The sequence below is a fragment of the Zeus faber genome (assembly GCF_960531495.2).
Source record: "Zeus faber genome assembly, chromosome: 9".
Lineage (NCBI taxonomy): Eukaryota > Metazoa > Chordata > Actinopteri > Zeiformes > Zeidae > Zeus > Zeus faber.
The window spans coordinates 18068452-18089067 of record NC_137197.1 but is presented as its reverse complement, the minus strand read 5'-3'; the positions used below and the strand labels follow the sequence as shown (position 1 = coordinate 18089067).

At 44.7% G+C, this 20616-nt stretch overlaps 1 protein-coding gene across 1 annotated transcript in view; it reads right to left on the bottom strand.

The window, feature by feature from the left end:
* Positions 1–20349, bottom strand: part of cux1b (cut-like homeobox 1b) — a 76490-nt gene extending 56141 nt beyond the window's left edge. Inside the window, exon 1 of the mRNA XM_080007042.1 lies at positions 20219–20349. Within this exon, the coding sequence (XP_079863168.1) occupies positions 20219–20281 (63 nt within the window). The 5' untranslated portion in view covers positions 20282–20349. The remainder of the gene's footprint in view (positions 1–20218) is intronic.
* Between the last annotated feature and the right edge of the window lie 267 nt (positions 20350–20616).

Below are 20616 nucleotides of genomic sequence, written 5' to 3'. Positions count from 1 at the left end.
GCGTGTGTGTGTGTGTATAAACTCTGCTGGATTATGTTTCAGTGGAGTCTTCACCCTCTATTCCCATCACCCTGTGTGTTCTCTCTTGAGTTTCTCCTGTGCCAACAGTTCTACCAATACCATCCCTTCATCCAGCTAAATCTCCCTCTCTCTCCCTCCCCTCCTTTTAGCCCCCCCAATAATCAACCTCCTGTGAGGCCGCCCACCCCTGAGAGTGATTAAATGCTGCTGAAGGGCCGTTATGCTAACTAACACACTAATCATTTAATACACACATTACCACAGGGGCCCTTGCGGCCCAGTCTGCTGACAAGGTCCCAAAGCACACGTGTACGCATGCTCCCCAATAGCCCCCCTACCCACTAGCCCCTACCCCTCACCCCTAAACTACACACACGCAAACAACCCAGGGAAGAAATGGTGTGATCAAGTACTAATTATACAAGATCCCTCCCCGCCCAATGACTTTACATTCCCAATGATGAGCGTGTTCTGGGGGGAGAAGAAGTTGAGGGGCATGGGGGTGGGCTGTATTCTGCAGAGGCTTTTTTTTTTTTTCCCGAAGACTGGGTTAAAAGAAAAAAAAAAAAAAAAAAAACCTCTCTTGCTTACATGCCATCTTGCTCTCTGTGCCCATAGAACAGTTGATGTAGCAGCCTGTCTGCCCGTGGCCACAGAGCAGCTGCAGGAGCAGTTAGTGAATTGTGGCGTGCGCAGAAGCTTGTTCAACACTGGATACGGGGGAAAAGTACCTTATAAATTTTAATCATATTAGATTTACTGATTTTACTTTAAAGGCTATTTAGGCTATTTAAGGCTGCATGTATTAGCTCTGGCAAAAAAAATAAACAATAAACCTCAATGGAGGAATAGATGTGGGACTATGAGGGATGTAATGAAGAAGAAATACACTTTATTCGGTGTACAATATAGTATAAATAAAACATTTTTAATATTAAATAATAATAAACCCAAAGTAATGAGTTTAATCACTTGCAAGTTGTGTATTAATTTAAGGGGTGTCACCATTCTCCAAATTCACAATTAGATATAACTTTCCATTTTAAGGTCACAATTCAATTCGATTTTGGATTTAAACATTTATATATATTTTTTCCCAGCTATGCCATTGTGAGACTATGGAGTCTTGATTTGTAAAGAAAAACACTTGTTTCTCAATAAGTAACTTTGAGTCCAGTCACATTAAATCAGTATTAAAAAAAAAAATTGTAGTGGAATAAATATAAACAAAAATAATTTATAGATAAAAGAAATGCTTGGGAGCTGTATGATTCGGCTCGCTGAAAAGAGACTCGGCGTCTGTGTGGGATCTGCACGTTCGTCTCTGATCTGACTTTTTTCCTAATTCTACTTATCACATCACATCGCATTATGTTCTGTTTAACATTATTAATTTACCTTTGACATCACAACCCAAATCATATCCATAACATTAACGACTCTTATGGGTACGTACCTGCACCGGTACACACCGGTGAGACCGCACACGGGGAGAATCGCGAAAAACGCTGTGATTTCAAAGTTCGAGACGGAACACCCCTTGCGATCGTTTTTCGTTTTTCGGATCGGAACTGTGACACCCCGAATTAATTCCCAGTAAATGTTTGCTCTTGCTCGGTGAAACCAAAACAACAATATATAATTTAATGGGAATTGTTCCGTGCAAAATAGGTTACACTTAACCGCACCTAATGAACTCAAATCAAAATGATTTGACGACACAAAAAAATGATCAATTTCATTATTCAAATTAAACTATTTCAAATACTGAAACTAAATGCTTTACATATACTCCTATTTCGACTTTTAATAAAAAACCTCAAGATAGTCTTCCCACCCTGTGATCTACATGTATAGTCTCATTTCATCCTGTCTACAGCATGAACTACTCACTCCCCACTACCCAACTTGACTTTGCCGTCTTCCTCACTCTGTAAACATTCAAAACCATGGGTGGACATAAGCTGTGATTAAAAACAAAAAAGAGATCAACTTTTTAACCGCTAAAAAGCTCTCCTGTCAGAGTGATGTTTGGAACGGAATGGAATGTGACTCACCACTGACCACATTGTTGTCATTTACCAGTTCATACCAGTTAACATGTTGTGGCATCCGCTTCACATGTGACGCTCTGCTTTATTTTGTCGCCCATTTGCACCGGTGTACTTTGTTAGGGATAAAATGTTTGACTAATGATGGAGACTAATGATGTTAGAATAAGTGTTATTTTTATTGCCCGTTTAGACACAGCGTTCCATTCTTGATTAGTTCTCTTCTAAAATGGATATTCCCCCCCATTTATATTTATTCATAAATGGAATACATAATGAGTCAAACATTGAAGAAGTTTTCCCGACGCTGAGCCGAGTTCATCCTAAGGCTAAAACCCCGCCCCATTCAGTTCACCCGAACACTATGCCACATTTTAAAAACAGATAAGACCTGTATATTTAGTAATTATGGGGTTGGGCTGCATTAAAAAAAATTATCAGGACTGGTTGCCAATCAGCCTTCAAACCCAAACAGATGATTAATGATAACAGTCATTAGGCCATGTCTAGTTGGTCTGCAATGGAAATGTCGCTGTAATTATAATGTAATCCCCAATTATAGATTATTACTGCAAGTCATGCAGCAGAATTGGCATCAACCTCAGAGATGATTTGTGTGCTGTGGACGTTTTTCAAGTTTCTCCCGCCCTCGAAATATCTTTAGGATACGGTTTCTTAGGCGGAAAAAAACAAATGTACTTTAATCGAGATTAGGATTACGCACCAAAGTCGACAGCTCTGCTCTTTCCGACCTCCAAGTGCAAACTGCCTTTAAGTATCACTCCGTTTAATTGATAAGTTGAGCCTTTCGGAAGAATGTCTTCCCCGCGCCATCTTAGAACGGAACGGCCCATCACGCGAGGCAGATTATGAAGCGGCCTGTAATGTCTGTGCGAGATAGTCCTTCCGGCCCCCGGCTGAGCTCGACCGGCCGACCGCAGAGATCCCTGTCCTGGACTCGCTTGGTCATCTGGTCGACTGTAAACACTACTGGAACAGATTGCCAACACCCCCGAGAGAGAGAGAGAGAGAGAGAGAGAGAGAGAGAGAGAGAGAGAGCGAGAGAGAGAGGCTCCAACACTGAGTGAGCTGAGAAGTCTCCTGCACACTGCCCCACATGAGGGAGCTCGCCCATGAACGCGCGCGCACACGCGCACACACACGCGCACACACACACACACACACACACACACACACACACACACACACACACACACACACACACACACACACACACACACACACACACACACACACACACACACACACACACACACACACACACACACACACACCCTTTGGAGTGGCTCAGAGAAGCAAATTATGACACGAGAGGAGAAAAAATAAACAAAAAAAAAAAAAAAAAAAAGAGCCTGTTAATACATTCTTGCAGCATAGGACAAACTGTAGTTTGGGGGAGGGGGATGGAAATAGTCTCGTGGCTAAGAAACTTCCTCTTCGGTCCAAAAGTAAATGAGAAACTCTCGAGCCAACCACTAAGGCAGTAACACTAATCATTGATAACAGTCACGGATAAACAAATCCCATTTCTCTTGGCCATTCGACCCAAGCTAGGTGTGTGTGTGTGTGTGTGTGTGTGTGTGTGCGTCTATCCTAATGAAATTCCTTCCACTCCTGCGCAGGCAGCGCGCGGCCCACTAAGTGACTAATTCGCTCTAATTACTCTAACGAGCCACAGGTGATGATACAGGGAGATTGATTAATTGAGAGAGAAGCACCAATCGGGCATGTCTGATTATGGCGATCATATCGACGACGGACCAAACGAGATAACGAGAGACGGGCGTGCTTTAATTGCGCTATCAAAACTTCATGGAATTCCTCCTGCCCTCGCTCCCAGGAGATGCTGAGACAGATAGTCTGGAGGAATGACAACAAAACTGTTGTTATGCACACAGCGCTGAGTTCATCTGATAGTACAGCTAGTCCCCCCCCCCCCCCCCCCCTGTGCAGCCAAGGTGACCAGGAGTGCTCAGAGGACAGTGGATTACAACAAAATGTGGCCGCTTCGGATCTAATATACAGCAGAGCGGTCGCTGCCGCGAGAGCTCGAAGCAACTTTGTTTCTGTCTCTTACGCCTGTGCCCACACTCCCAAGATTTTTTCAAATCTTCACAAATGATGAAAATGTGGAGCGGCCCCACACATAGCAACGTAAGCTTAACCGTTTTGTTCCTATAGTGTGTGGAGAGCGACGCCCCCCCCCAAACAGCACACCACACACTAACAGATTCCATTCACTAACAACCAGAGTCCAAATGCCGCCAAGACAGAGTCTCCAAAGCGGAAGCCTCCCGCCATCAAATGTGACTCTAGAGTAGACACACACATGACTTCTTCCGTTTCAGTCGGCTCGGCTACCGGTTGCCTCTCGGTCTTTCCCGCGTGACAATCCAAGCCTGCGTCCTTGGCCATCCTTGGGATATTTCGTAATGTTTTGCGATTTTGCGAGCGGTGCCTCCGGGACGGCCTTCCGACCGAATCGGGGAAGTAAAAAAAAAAAAAAAAAGGACACTCGTAACAGACTAGGGCTGCCCCTTGAAAGTCAATGAATCATCAGTCGGAACCTGTGTGTGGACTGAGTTTCTAGTCCAGCGGTTGTTTTGTTTTTTTTCTTTTCCCCTGTCGGTGAGTATCACAATAACAGGGTAATCCAACGATCCCGGGCGCCCCATCACTGGCGTGCGCACCGTCGGAGAGATGTGGACAGGTGCGCAAAATGCAGCGCAACTCGCTCCCTCTCCGCTCACCCCCACCCTCGTGATGGTGCCCTAGGTGGCTGTCCATAGGAAGAGCCGCCCGCCCCCACGCCGAATAGTCGAATATTCGCATTGAACAGCCAAATCTGATGCGACTGACAAAATTCTGAGTCGGATACAGCCCTACTGTTCTACATGCAATGCATGTTTTAAGCGATAATATAATGGAACGGTGCCCATGCATGGAGTCGAACAGACAAAACGTATACATGTCTACACTAGAACTGACCGATAAATCCTATTTTCATCGTCATCGCCATATGAACATGCGCAATGAACATCTCGCTAAAGACTGCCTGAAACGCGATGAATAACAAAACTCATTTATTTACACACTGGCTACGTGGTTGTTTACTAGGGGTTCTGGCATTCTAAGACTCAAGATCCATTTTCAAATTCCAAAAGCAAAAAAAAACTAAAACAAAAAATCTTCCGTGTTTGTGTCCTTACACATGGGGTTCACTCGCAACAGAGCAATTTTAGTCCCAAAAGTTTATAAAGTTGGTAAAATGTCTCCGAGGGCTTTCACGCGCAGTGTTTAGTCCGTTTGAATGGAACCTTGTTATTGGGAACTTGACAACAACGAGTGATTTCCTTCCACAGAGACCCTGTTTGGCAGTACTATCTGCATTCATTTGAGGGCAGGCAGTAGACGGCCACGTTCACTTTCAGGGTAAAGTTATAACAGGCAACAAGTGTATCGTCTCTCATCAGCGTTCCCTCCGTCACACACATCCTCCTCTAGCCACGCTCCAACAGGGCGCCTCCATAACCCAAAATTCAACGTCTTAAAAAAAGAAAAAAAAAAGAAAAAAAAACAGTAACAAATTAAGATGAGGGTTTTAAAAAAGTTGATTTTTTTAATAAAATACGTGTGCGTACTTTGCCATAAAGAACACTGGACGGAGTGCCAGTGCTTTGTTTTGTATCATTTGGGTTATTTTAGTTAATTATATAAATGGTTCAAACTGATTGAATTTGAGTTAAGTAATTATTGAAAATTATGTTTTTGATGAGTTTAAAAGAAAAGATTTTAAAGGGAGCGTGGGGAAATTAAACTTCGATTTCTTATTGTTATACTGTATGTCTTATCAATCAATGTTCTGTTTAATTGATTGGGTACTCATGTGCAATTTGTTCAATAAAAGAACGTTCGAAATAATTTATGGGCATGGGCGATTCAACGGTTTTTGAGGTCTCTGTTAGCAGTGTACCTATTAAAGTAGAAAGACAGGAACTGTATAGCTAATATGCACACTTCAATATTTGTTTATGTATCGCAAGTCACATCGCCATCGCAATATTGAACAATGTTATCGCCCATCACAGATTTTCCTCATATGACGCAGGTCTAGTCTGCACGACAAGAACCCTATTAAATTAATCATATTACAGCAGGGACTAGTATCTTTTTTTTTTTTTTTGAAGACCGAGTTCTGGGCACTTCATTAAACTTTTCACAGCCTCCAACTCAGCAGCAGCTGATGTCTAGGTTCTACCCCCTAATCTTACCCCCTTATCTCTCGACAAGTCTCAAACTGTTATGTGGTTATGACGGTAAACAGTGGAGGCGTCAGTGTCGATGGCTTATCTGCATCCTACCAGTCCTACCTTTACTCCTCCATTCACCTTCATTTGGTTTGACTTCCTCTGCAGCTCGGCTCGCTGCGCGCCCTTCCTTACTGTGTGTGCGTGCATGCATGTGTGGAGGTGGAGGTGGATGTGGATGTGGGTGCGGGGTGGCGGGTGGGGGGTTGGAGTCGCGGGGTGGCAGCTCACTCAGGAGCGACAGCCACGCTTGCTACAATGACACGGTACATGATCACAGATCACAGGCACGCCCCCTCAAAAACACAGCACAACAGCGGCGCAGATAAGAGACTACAATCCCGCCCGCCTGCCTTTCCTTCCTGTGACATAGCAGGGTGCACAGCTCTAAATGCGCCCAGAGATACCATATTCAGAAAACCGCACAGCGCTGCAGCCGGCGAATCGTGTCCCGCTGAACCACTGTCGACAAGTTCGCTCTCACCCGTGGAGTAGAACGGGTAACCTTTTCTCTTTTTACCGCAAGAACACAACACCTAAGCTGGGGCGGGCGGGCACATGCATGCACGCGTGTGTGTGTGTGTGTGTGTGTGTGTGTGTGTGTGTGTGTGTGTGTGTGTGTGTGTGTGTGTGTGTGTGTGTGTGTGTGTGTGTGTGTGTGTGTGTGTGTGTGTGTAACAGGGTTTCAATCCGCCTACCATTCCCCGCAGCCTAACAAGACAGTTGTGGTCCCCAAGCGTTTTGCTCCATTTTTTTTTTTTTTTTAGGAAAAGAATAAATACACAGATCCATATCTACTAACAGCACAGAAGCTGTCAGGTCTCACCTCACTGACTCACATCACTGACTCAAGCCCGGATCAAAAAAACAGCCTTTTTACTCTGCACTCCCGCTCCCATTGATCCGCGTTCCTCTGGCGAGAGGACGGCTGTTGTTTTATCTCGCCAGCATCCAAGCTCCAACTCTCCCGAAGCTTAGCGAGGGCTACTCATTATTTTGCCTGACCTATTGTCTGAAAAGGAGGGTTTTCAGATGCTCGGCCTCCGCTTTAAACACAAACATAATGAGATCGAGACGCCGGCCTGGTGTAGAGGAAGTGGATCACTTGGTCTCATTTCATAGAGTTTGAATTTAGCTGGAGGCCCCCGTGTCACAAAGGGTGAGTGGTATGGAGTGTGTGAGAGGAGGAGAGGGCCGCGGCGATATGCTAGGGTGTAATGCATTGGTGAAAGGGCAAGATTTTTCATCCCTGCGTTTACAGGGTGGAACGGCTGGGATATTGAGATCTGAGATAGGATCAGAGGGTAGTGAGCTGTTTCAGCTGCGATAAAGGCCACGCATTACAAACCGAGCGAGAGAGAGAGAGAGAGAGAGAGAGAGAGAGAAAATATCACACCTCTCATCCCTGAATTAATGCCTCCACTCTGCCAGGAGGCCATTCTGTGCCAGTGAGAGGAGATTGGGGAGGGGGATGAGTGCACAGATAGGGGGTTAAAAAAAAATGGAAACTATGATCATGGAAAGGGGCGATAGGGATTTATCAAGTCTGGAGGAAGGGTAGAGCACTCCCAGGCCTGGGGCACACATACAAACCCTGGACCCCAAGCAGTGTCCGGTGTCTAATTGAAATCATTGCCATTACCCCAAAATCACACGTCGCGACACCCCACAAGCATGGATGATAGCCTACCGTCCAATGCTCGGAGGAATAACAAACGGGCATCGCCCACAACAACACAGGCAGGCGGGCTACACAAATGTTCTTTTATTGTCTAATATATAGCAGTTAGCCTACATGGCCCAGATAGGCTTCGCAGCCAAACAATGGAGCACTGTTCAAAGCTGTTCTAATTCTGTTAGGATTTGATCTGTTCTCATTAAGTTAACCTACTATTCGATTTGTTGTAATTTGCTGAGGACACCGTTTATGGAAAGCCATCCCGCACAATCAAAGGGATCGGCATCGGCCGCAAGCTTTAACGAGGTGTCTCTGGTTCTATACGTGTCTGGTGAGCACGAGCCCCAGCCCCCTCCCCGTTCTCCCTGTGCGCTTTGGCCCCGTCGACATCCTGCATCGAGTCGTTTCCTCGAGGCATGACGATGACACAACACAGAGACCTTTGGAGCACACAAAGAAAAAAAAAAGAAAAATAGAAAAATAAATAAATAAATCCCGAGCAGACGGGAGAAGAACATAATGACAATAATTAATAGGATTAGTACTCTCAGGAATCTACGTGTGTCCAACCCCCGGCTGCTACGTGCGTTTTCCGACTCGTCCGCCTCCTGATCAAGTTTGACAACGCCGGTCTATACAATCAATGTCGACGGATCTCCGCCCTCGCCCCCCGAGGCTAAAGCTTACTCAGCCTGTATGACGAACATTTTTCTCTTTCTGCTCACATGATTTTATTTTTTATTATTATTTTTTTTTAAAGCGGAAAGTGCCGAGAAAGACAGAGGAAAGGAAAAAGGGGGGGGGGGGGGTGAGCGTGGCTAATCCTAACAGTAATGACGGAATAATTAGCTCGCGTTAGGCTAAGTAATGGCTTGTAATGATATCATTTGTTCTGTATGGTGAGGATGTGATATGAAGCCTGAACAATGGAGGAAGACGAATCAAGCGCAGTTGGAAGGCGGCTGGAGCATGTGTAAAAAGCTCGGGCTCTCGCTATTGATTGATCCAAACATTAAACGAACCGCTGGAGTAATGGGCGGGAGCGATGGTGGGGGCGGTGGGGAGGGTGGGGTGGAAGGACAGCTAAAAGCTATTTGGAGCCTTCAATGCATAAAAAGACTTGACCTGTTCCAAACAGCCTACATATCAAAACCATCAAACAGCAATCAATAGACCAAAGCGGTCAACTCAACAAACCATCACCCTCCTAAAAACATCAAACCCCCGGCTTGAGCGTCAGAGGATAGGCTACACTCAGCTTATCCATTACCATCAGATAAAGAGGAGATAAAACGCAGAGCCTAATCCTTTCATGTGTCGTGACAGCCACCGCAGCCTCCAAGGCATTCCTTCAGTCTGGCTCTCAAATAGTTTTATGGCGGAAGGCAGCCATTCGGCCCAAGCGCATCAAGCCAGCCAGGGCTGTTCTGGTCTGTTTGTCTTATTTCACAGTTTACACGCTGTTTTATAGGCAGTTACCGCGGTCTCCATGGCGATGCCGTTGGTCTCGAGGTCTGGGGGCTAAAGAGTGCGACGGACAGGCGCAAAAAAAACAAAAAAAAAAAACAAATAAAGTGCACGCAGTCCAGAAACAAAAGACTTGCAAAATATAAAAACAAAAAAAAACACACTCCTGCTGCGAAACGGGTCTTTCTCTTCCCCTCTCCCTCCCTCCCTCCCCCGGTCTTTATCAGACTCCTCACATGCCTATCTCCCTGCTTTCTGTTTCATGTGAAACATGGATGGGCTAACTTAAATTGTCCTCTCCCATGCCACATCTGGAGTGTATCAGAGGGGCTCCTCCAAGTGGAGGCCTCTGAGCCTATTAATAACCATAAGGCTGAGCGCCGGGGTCAGACAGCAGTCAATGGATGGGCTAAAGTCTACTAAACAGATAGTACCCTCCCCCCCTCCTTTCTCCTAACCTTGAGAAGGGAGCGCTCAACTTTTTTTTTTTTTTAAGAGAGCGAGGAATTCGCAAAGCCCCGAAAAATGAACGCCGGCGTGCCTGTCATTCGGCGCCGCCATTAATATTCCGCACAGCGCTCACCTGACACAACCACCCCTAAATTTATTACAAACGTTGAAGAGGGGGAAAAAAAATAAAATAAAAATAAAAAATAAAAATAAAAATGAAATTAGCGTGTGGTGAGGGAACGTCAGAATGTCTGCAGTCCTTTTGTGAATTCAGCTCCGGCCACCTCCCCTTTAAACAACAATAAAAATAAAAAAAGCTGACTAGGGCCGGGTATCGGTGGTCGATACCCCATCAAGGCATCGAGCGAAATAAACCCATGACCGAGTGGTATCGAAACTCCTCCGGTCAACCGATACCTGCAGTCGGTCCTTGTCGTACCCTGGCCCAGGACAAAATGACGATTCGTATGGTTTTGCTCTCGGCCAATCGCGGCAAGCGCTGTTCAATTTAAAGCGACGTGTGATTGGCTCATTAGATACGACAGTCTGTTAAGGGACTGATTCACAGTTTTTCAAGTGAATATGAACAGTGAAAGAGGTTTCCCTCGCTCGAATCCTTCCTCCTGTACTGGCTATTTGTTGAAAATTCCACTGCCCACATTCTTGTTTGTACAGTTTTGTACAGTTATTGAATAAATGTTTCAAAAAATGTGAACACTTTCAAAATGTATGAGTGTAAAAATCATTTGGATGGGGAGGAGTGGGGGCATTTTACGCAGCCGAACACTTCCTTTCACGTGATGAGTATAGTAGAAATAAAAAGGTACGGAATGAAGTACTCCATTGTATTGGTATCACTTCGAGGGTATTGGGACCGGTATCGCCATTTTTTTTTTTTTAACAATACCTAGACGTTTGTTGTGAAAACATTTTCTCGGCCTTTCCTGCCTTTTAGCAGCAGGCCGTCTATCTGCTCTCCGTGCTCCAAAGCTGCAAGTTCAAGTTCAAGGCAGCGAGACACCATTAAAGGGAAGACAGATGGCAAAGTCATCATCTGTTAGCTCCAAAGGTTGGGCCAGTCAGACAGCCCTGGTCATATTGAGGTCGGCGGGGTCAGACAACCTCCGAACCCGGGCTCCGGTCTGGCAGCTGCTCGGGGTCAGAGGTCGCAGCGAGGTGAGAGTGCCGTCTGAGGTCAATTTGCGTCGTTAACAGATTTAGAATTCACTTACGTCTATAGAACTGTAGAATTAGCTATTAGTTCGCGAGCGATGAATATTTTTTTGTGTGATCTAAGCAGGAATATTTAGAGGCTTGGGAGTGGTTTAAACAGTTTGAACTCAGGGCCAATAGAGTTTTTGGCAGTTCAGAAGAACCGGTACACCGATGCAAATTCGCAGAGATTAAAACGCGAGGTTTTTGTTTTTTTATGAGGTATTTTATCTTTCCGCTACAACTAAGCGGAGGCAGGTCGGAAAACCAACGGCATTCCACGCAACTGGGCAACGTTGAAACTTATCTGGCTATTAACTTAGACAAATATAAAACCGAAGCAACGAAATAATGATCTCAAACCGACACCGTAGTTCCCCACGTCCGTTCAACACACACACACACACACACACACATACACACACATACAGACACGCGCGCGCGTTGAATCATCGGTGGTAGTTTTCTGCTGAGCCGTGCCATATTTTTTAGGGGATCTGACAGAACCGAGCCAGTCTATTTAGTCTCGGAGTTGGCAGTAAGAAGCTTTGGCTGAATTAGCTCAACATAAACATTGCAACAGAGTGGATGGTGGGAGAAATAACGCCCGCGAAGATATAGCAAAGGACCGGTGTTGACGATTTGTTTTAAATATTTAAACTTGAATTTTTTTGCATTAATACTTAACAAACTAGGGCGTACTACTTGCATACGAGTTCTTTAAGACTGATCCTTGTTTGTCTGCGTTTTAGACAAACAGAGATTGTTAAGATCACGCTTTATTGACACCCATGGGGGGAATTCAGGAACGTTGCAGTTGTTTGTACACTTTGAGATTAATTTTGCCGGTTTTAAATGAACGAAAAAAAAACAAAAAACGTGGAATCTTTTTTTGTGAAAATTTGATCATGAAAGACAATAAACATTAATATCCAAGTCAATTGGAGGATCAGACCACCCACCAACTAATCCATGATTAAAGAATAGTTTTTTGGAAATGGCTACCAAAGATTCTAAATATATACACATGTGCTGCATCCGACTAAAGATTTTCCTGTGTGACTACGAGTCAGTTCCAGCCATTAGTCGACTAATCCTCGAACGTTTATGATATGAATTAAATTATTTAAATATATGTTTTTGGGGCATCACAAAATGGTTTGAGCTCCAGCGCTGAGAAGGAAGTTTACAAGCCCTCCGCGCACAAAGCAAGCCGCCTGTTCATTACACCGGTTAAAAAAATGCATCGGTTAAAATTATCAGGCCGTTATTATCTTATTAATGTTTTATTTTTTTATTTAAATAATCACATTTAAATTACATATTGACATAATTTGCACCGAAATGCGGCGTATGGCACATCGTTTTCCCAGTGTCGGCGTCCACTTGTTGGGGACCCCCCCATCGGGCACATTTCCCGGGGCCACGGAGTCGCACTCGCTGCATCTTCCCCACCCCCGGTGCGTCGGGGCAATTAAAACACAATCTGGTCATCGAAGAGTGTTATCAACGGTTTCAAATGGCCCTTATAACATACGCAATATTTTTTCGGACTTTGAGACTAGTCGACTAGTCAGAGTTTAAACGTCGGGGAAATTAGTCGTTAGGAACATCCCTATTCTGAATGCGTCGGTACAACCAGCAAGGGGATGGAAAATGTTGTTAATTTATCAGTAACATCAACGCAATAACTTAGAGCCAGTCTTAAAAATAGAAATTTCATTTACAAGCGCACATGAAGCGAGCCGCCTGTTAATCACCGGCAAACCAACAAAAGCGGTAATTATTCTTCTGAATGTGTCGGAACACCCAGCCAGCAGACGGAACATTTGTTTTTGTTAAAATTTGTATCAAATTAAAAAACCCTCGAGCGTTTCATACACGGGTCCCACTACGTAGGTTTTGAGGTTCATTTTGACAAAGAGCTGCCCCTGAATGGAGCTTTTGAATTATTTTTTTCCCTGCAACCAACCGATCAATGAAAAACTTGGTCAACTAAAGACTCTTCTCTCGCCGACCAACGTTTGGTCAACTATTTGGGGGCAGCCCCAATAAATACTTATAGTAAGACCAATATAAGATGGTGTTTGTAAATGATACACTATCAGCAGTATTTTTATAAATAGGAGGATTGAACTCAGTGCACCTGAAACAAGATCAGCCAGTTAACACAGCTTGTTAAACAGCATTATGTCCTCTTCTACTTGTACTGCAGAGGATTAAAGGCCTGGGTTTATTTAGGAATAAAAACCTAACCTAGAGTGTCTGATATGGTGAGTTAAAACCCAAACTGGGCCTGCCCTGGTTTTGACTGGTGATTTTATTACTGGTTAAAAAAAAAAAAAAAAAAGGGGGGGGGGATTGTTTTGTGGACTTCCTGACTGTCCCCACTCAGTTTCCAGATGTATGTACAATAGTTTGGGATTAATGAGTTGAAATTCCAGGTCGGACTGATCGGAAGACGAAAAAGGGCAGCATAGAAAGGAAAACAGCAGAAGGAGGGACAGAAATTAAATCCATTAAACTAAAGGAACACTCTTAGCATCTTGACTTGATTGATGGTCCGAGCCTAAAGGCCAGTTATGGATCCAGCAACTGAAGCCATGATTGACATTGAAAATTACACAGTGTGAGCTATTAGCAGATAGGGAGCCATATCATAATTCAATCCCTACACCATCAAAGTACGCCAATATCATAATTCAATACCAAGACCATTAGCCTGCAGTGCACCAATATCATAATTCAATCCCAAGGCCATCACTTCTTGCCAATATCATAATTCAATCCCGAGGCCATCACTTCATGCCAATATCATAATTCAATCCCGAGGCCATCACTTCATGCCAATATCATAATTCAATACTTAGACCATTAAGGGTGCACCAATAGGCCTATTAGAATTCAATACTTGTGGTCAATGATCTAACAAGACAGTGATACTGGAGTCTTGGGCTGACATGGGATAAGGTCTGCAGAGAGGGATCCTCAAACCTTATATAGACTGGATGTCTTGATAACAGATATAAACAGAACTAAAATTAGTATTAGTCCTCAAACACGTCTTCCTAAATGAGTCACAAAGCATTGTCATAGACAGAAGTAGAAAATACATTTAAATAACTCATCAGGGGGGGGGGCGTTCTAATTATATAATTATGAACTTATTTCTTAATATATGTTGCAACACTAACATTGACGTAATTGTTACTGTCGGTTGGTATTACTTATGCCTTATAATTTTTTGTTTTATTTAACCATTCCTCATCATTCGCTTCGCCATTTATTCAAGCCACACCAAAGCAGCTATTCAACCATTTTACCCGCAATCAAGAAAGACAGCATTAGCGTTGACTAATAAGTTTGACTAAATAACATATTCACTGTTTTTCAGTGGATATGTGCCAATATCAGAGGTCTTTTTTCTTATCATTATTGTTGTTGGCATTTTGTGAAAGGTCACACGAGGCTGTGGTAAACCACACAGTCCTTTTATTCAGACAACTAAGAGAAAAAAAGATATATATATGCAGTACATAAATCCATTACATTTAAACGTAATCCAAAGCAATTCATTTGAACTGTGTGTTAAGTGGGCTTCAGACACTTCACATTTTACCCTCACATACAAGCAGGGGTAGGTTTTCAAAGTGAATATTTGTGAGAACAAAAAAAACAAAAAACAAAAAAAAGACTAAAAAGATTAACAACTGCATCCGGAGCGTACGTCAATGTTTCCACCATATAAGAACAGTCACGGAGTTGAAAGAAAACTAAAAAGTTGGGTTTTTTTGTTTGTTTTTTTTTCCCCCCCTACACCACATAAATCATAAACCCTTGAATATAAAAACGAATCGTTGAAATCGGTTGAGAAATGTAAACATTACAGTGCTTCTTAATCCAGAAGAACCGCGGCTCCCTCATTTACTTGTATCTGTTTGCAAGCCAGTGTTGCCTGTTCCAATATGGCGGCAATGTTGACGTAGGATTATTTTGGTTTTAAACCGGACGCAACCGGCAAGCTGAAGGACGTATCTGTGTAGTTTTTACTAGTCAGCCGGTGATTCGCTTCAGTGTGGCCCCTACATGAATAGAGCTACAACCCCCGGCGGCTCTGGCGCCGCATATTATATACGTTGGAATAATGACGTCTTATTTTGAGGACCAACACAGCTGAATGGCTGCTTCAATCAGTGTGCGGTTTTGCCCAATTCCAACTGCCAGTTCCTATTCGTGCATTGCGCTTTACAGGTTAATTATTTGTCGAGTTGAATTCTCATGGAGGCAGACCATTAAATCAGCAAAATAAAATGACGGGTTCATGATCCAGTGCAAGCTTTGGAAAGGAATTCTGATCGTCGACGCCAGTACGATACCGGATGAGTGAATGACGTCAGTATCGGCACCCGATACCCGTCATACATAGCGTTTCCCAGAGATCAAGATACGATTACAGTGAAAATGGTCACTCTGTTATTTTGCTCAATATTGACGCCGTGTTTAATAATCGAAATTATAAGTTGGTTGTTTCAGGAGAAACAAAAACCACCTACATTTTAGCATCTTTTATCCACATATGGACAATTCTGCTACGGTGCAATTTTGATAATTCACCATTGAACCTATGCGCACCCAAATCAGATGTAAATATTTGCGTTATTATTTCCTGTGGTATTTATTTGGGTTTTTTTTGTGACACTCATTAAAAAACAATTGAGCCACCAAATTGATTCAGCAGACTTTTATATCGTGCGTAATGAGGGGATAATGTGGAAATAGGTTTTTATTTTGTTTTTTTAAACCACATTAATTAACACTGAACTCATTCACATTTCAGTCTGGCTTCTAGGTAATAATACCGCACAATGCACTTCTGACGGCTCTCCTCTGTTTTGGAACTTGTGACATCATTTATTGGTCACAGATAAAGCTAATTGGTCCAGCCCTCATTTTCCCATAATTTCACAAATTCCAAGATAATTGAATTTTGTGACACCCATACAGACAAAATGATGTTTCCAGTAGTAAGGAAGCAATAGGAACAAAAGTATTTAACCACTACCAATTTTTTATGCATGAAACCCTGTGCAAACAGAGTCGCGGTTTGGTGTGCAAAGGTTCTTACGCTCGGCGTGTCGCGTCCACGCACCGAACGTCGGGCTCCGACAGTCCTGGAGGCAGTACTGGTCGAGAAATGAAACCTGGAGAGCGAGGTCGGGTTTAGACCACCGGAGAGCGGAGGCCCACACCGTGCAAGACAGCGGGGCTGCACGGCACCGGAAGTGTATCGAACGCGACGCGTCCCCTCAAAACGCCGAGCGCCACACACACACACACACACACACACACACACACACACACACACACACACACACACACACACACACACACACACACACACACACACACACACACACACACACACACACACACACACACACACACACACACACACGTCTCAGGCTTAATGGGTACGGACCTCATGTGGAAAGCTTTTTGCTGTTTTAGTGTCACAAGCTGGCCCCAGCCGACTTCGACTTAAGACAGACTAAAGACCTAACGTGCACTCGTCTCTCTCTCTGACTCACGCTAAGTCACTCGCCGCCCACCGACACACAGTGAAACCTCAGTCCCCATGCCAGGTTTTGTCACTGGGCAGAGAACTGGTTGGCTACGGACGAGGAATGACGTGATGCCCCTTCCCTCCATACTCTCCTAGCCTGTGCAGCAACAGTGGGGGTAAAAATATCGCACCAGGGAGTCCAGACAACCGACTCATAAATTACCAGTAAAACTCCTGCAGACAACAACAGGCCAGCCGGTGAGAGATTTAAACCACTCGGATTGCCGCTAACCAAAGATCCGGGATCAGCTTACAAAACCTTTCCTAAATTTGCCCATTAGGAGGTGGTGAATAGGAACAGGCTCTAGATCAGTTTCCATCCCAGTGACTATTTAGATGTCCACGGAAATAGTGTACTATTTTTTCTAAATGGCTCTGGGGAACTTTGTTCCAGGAAACACTATGAGGTGAGATGCAGGCAATTAGGCCTAATTTGGGAATACTGCGTAACAAAAAGGTCTGTTTCTAATTTCTCGGGCCGATACCAAAACTATTAAATCCACGTCCAGCCGAGGCTACTGACTCACTTTTTTTTTTTTTTCCGCAAAGGCTCGCCTTTAATGAAGCCCGATTGTCTATTTTAGAGAAAGGAAAAAATGTTCCCGCGGGACCGGGTCAAAGACAAATAAATAAATAAATAAATAAGCTACACAACAGGAGAGAGAGTGATGATCCCTTCTAAAGAAATTCAACTCTGTAATGGATGAACAGGGATTACAAACGTTAAAACCTCCTCCCATCTGTAATTCACTGTCTCCCTGCCATCATCTCTGAATCTCTGATCCATTTTCCAGGGAGTGAGACCTTGCTAAAAGCATCAATGCTGCTTCCATGTGGGTTTGCAACGGTGGTGGAAAAAAAAAACAGAGATGAAGACAAGTTAACAACTTACTTACTTACTGTGCCTTTTCAAAAGCACTTGCCTTCCTGCGACAACCTTGGAGCCAGTTTCTTAAACGGGTAATGGGACCCGCTGATCAAATAGGATTTTAATGAATGCGAGCTCTTTGAGCATGAGGAATTGACGCCATGTTGGCCTAAAGCTATAGATATATAGAAGTAGGCTGCGTTTTCTTTTTATTTTATTTTTTTTTTATCATCGGAGAAAACAAAATCATTTCAAAAAAGCAATTCTGCTGTCGCCTTTCCGGCGTATCCCAATTGCGAGCGTAGTAAAAAAAAAAAAAAAAGAAACAGAAGTGGTGTCCATTTGGTCGTAAAGTAGCAAATTCGATTGGAGCTGGCTGACGAGCCTGGATGCGATCAGATCATACAAGCCCCGAATTTGCTTCAGAAGAAAAGCGGAGGAGGGGGGGGGGGGAGGAATCTTCTCTGAAGGCTATCCTCTAGGAGTCTCGGTGGGAGGGCGAGTAAATAAGATGTCATCAATAATAGACAGTGAATGTTCTGAGCAGTGCTGTGCACATGGCCCGCACGCGCACGCACACACACACACACACACACACAAAGAGAAAGAGAGCGCCGACTGATTCCTATCCTGCAGACAGGCCTGCCAACCGCCAGCCTCTTTGCACACGCTCAGATTCACTGTCCTGACTAATCGCTTGTGATAGGGGCCTTTGCCATAATTACCCAGGGCCTTATCACAAACTTATGTGATGCATTTTTCATGTCCCGGCTGCTGGCAGTGCCTTCACTGCTCTGGCAGTCAATCTATTAAAAAGACTGATTTCAGACAAATTCACACACACCACCAGTTCAAGCAGGGAGAAGCGGTTGAGGGCAGGGTGACGGGGCAGCGGAGGAGTGGGTTGTTGAAATGGGGAGGGGTGGGGGTGTGGGTGGTGAGGGAGACACAGGGTTGGGGGTGAGGGGGGCCAGCAGAGGGAGGGAGACTAGAGATTAAAGGAGAAGTCAAATGTCTTTTCTTTTTTTTGTTTAACATAGTGTACGTAATGTACAGAGGCATGAATACGAGGACCAATCAGGAGCAAATAAGAAGACCTTGGTGATGTGGCATGAGTGCATCCAATCCTAATCGCTTGTCCTTTACGAAAAACCCTGCAGGAATAATCAGTCTACACCACATACAATATTATGTTAATCACCACCGCAATACGGTCATAACCTCGATATAATCATCTTTCAAATTCAGTATGCGCATCAAAGTAAAAAAACAAAAAAAAACACAATAGCGCCTTTGTGTACATTTTGTGTAATAGGTCACACAGGAGATAATGGACACAGGCTATATTCACTTGGGGAATAGGCCGGTTCCTTGTGGCCGAGCTGCGGGGTGACTCCATAGCACGCCGGGGATTAGTGACGTGCGAGAAGCGGAGACATTTTTCGCTTTAAGTCCGCGAGGACGGTTCGTCCACTTCCACAGACGTGGCACTGTCTGCACGAACCACGGCGGGTCGAAAAAGGTACAAAAAAAAATAAAAAAGAGAGAGAGAGAGAGAGAGAGAGAGACCGAGTTGATTGTTTTGATCAACCTCGAAACACTGAAATATAAACGGTTTGAATCCCCGTCTTTTTCGTCCATGGCGACTAAACTTGACGATTCTGACAATAAACAATTTCACGTTTCCATTTTTACTGAGTGCGAATCGTTGATACGGAGGTTTATTGTTCATTTTCAGGTTTGTTGTTGTGTTGCCATTTTTTTTTTTTTTTCTTTCTACGTTTTCGTTAATTATTTTGGTTTTAGCGTCTGTTGCCATTTTTATTTCGGTATTTATTTTTTGGCATGTAGCATATTGGCGGTTTTTGAAACATGATTTATCGTTACTACTTTATTATTATTGCCTATTTGTTTTGACGTAAGCTGCCGTGAACGCTGCAATTCCCTTCCGGGCGATAAATAAAGTACCGATCTATTTCTCAAATAACATTATAATATATCCACTCAGACAGCGCCGGGTCTCGCTACGGTGTCGCCACAGCGCCACCGTACCGAGTCGCACTTCTTTCCCCCCCCCCCGCCGCCGAACCATCCGACCGTGCGGCGGACGAAGCGTCGGGGCGAACTACGGCGTCGCTTTCCCATAAAGTTGGACGAGAGGTTACAAAAATAAAAAATAAAAAAACCCAAAAATGTTCCCGGCGGCGTGCGCCAAGTCAACGACCGTAAACCGCCGGGTGCGCGCCCCCCGCGGCGCCGCCACGACAGCCGGTCGCGGCGTCCGATCGATGCGGATTGAACAAAGAGGATCAATTTCTGATCAGAGCCGCTCTTATCGATGCGAGCGGCGGGGCTCGGATTCCCCCCCTCTTCCCTGCCTGTCCCCCCCCCCCCCCCGCAAAAAAAAAAAAAAAAACAACGCCGCAGCGGCCCGCCGCGGCGACGGACACCGGGGACCGGGAGCGGAAAACGGGCGGCGAGCGACGCGAGCGCCGGCGATCCGAGCGGAATTGAACTAACCTGTAGTTGCTGCAAGTCAAAACGCTTCCAATATTGGAACATCGATCCTGCGCTGGCCGCCATCTTGAGACATATTGAGACGGGAGTGAGATGCTGATAGAGAGCGCGAGGGTTGGAGTTCAGCGGGGAGAGCGGCGGGGCGGCGCGCAAAACCCGGAGCGGATCGCCGGGGCGCAACGCGGCCGCCGGCGGGACGCGGGCGCGGATCGGGAGTCACGTCGAGCGGCGGCGGCGGCGTCGACGCCGGTGTTATTGTTTTGTTTTGTTTTTTTTGGGGTTTTTTTTGGGTTGTTTTTTTTAACGGCGCCGACGCCCCCCGTTTGACGGTGCGGGGGGGGGGGGCTGCGGAGAGCGTGTCCGTTTCCCACGATGACTTTTATCTAGCGCGGGGGCAATAC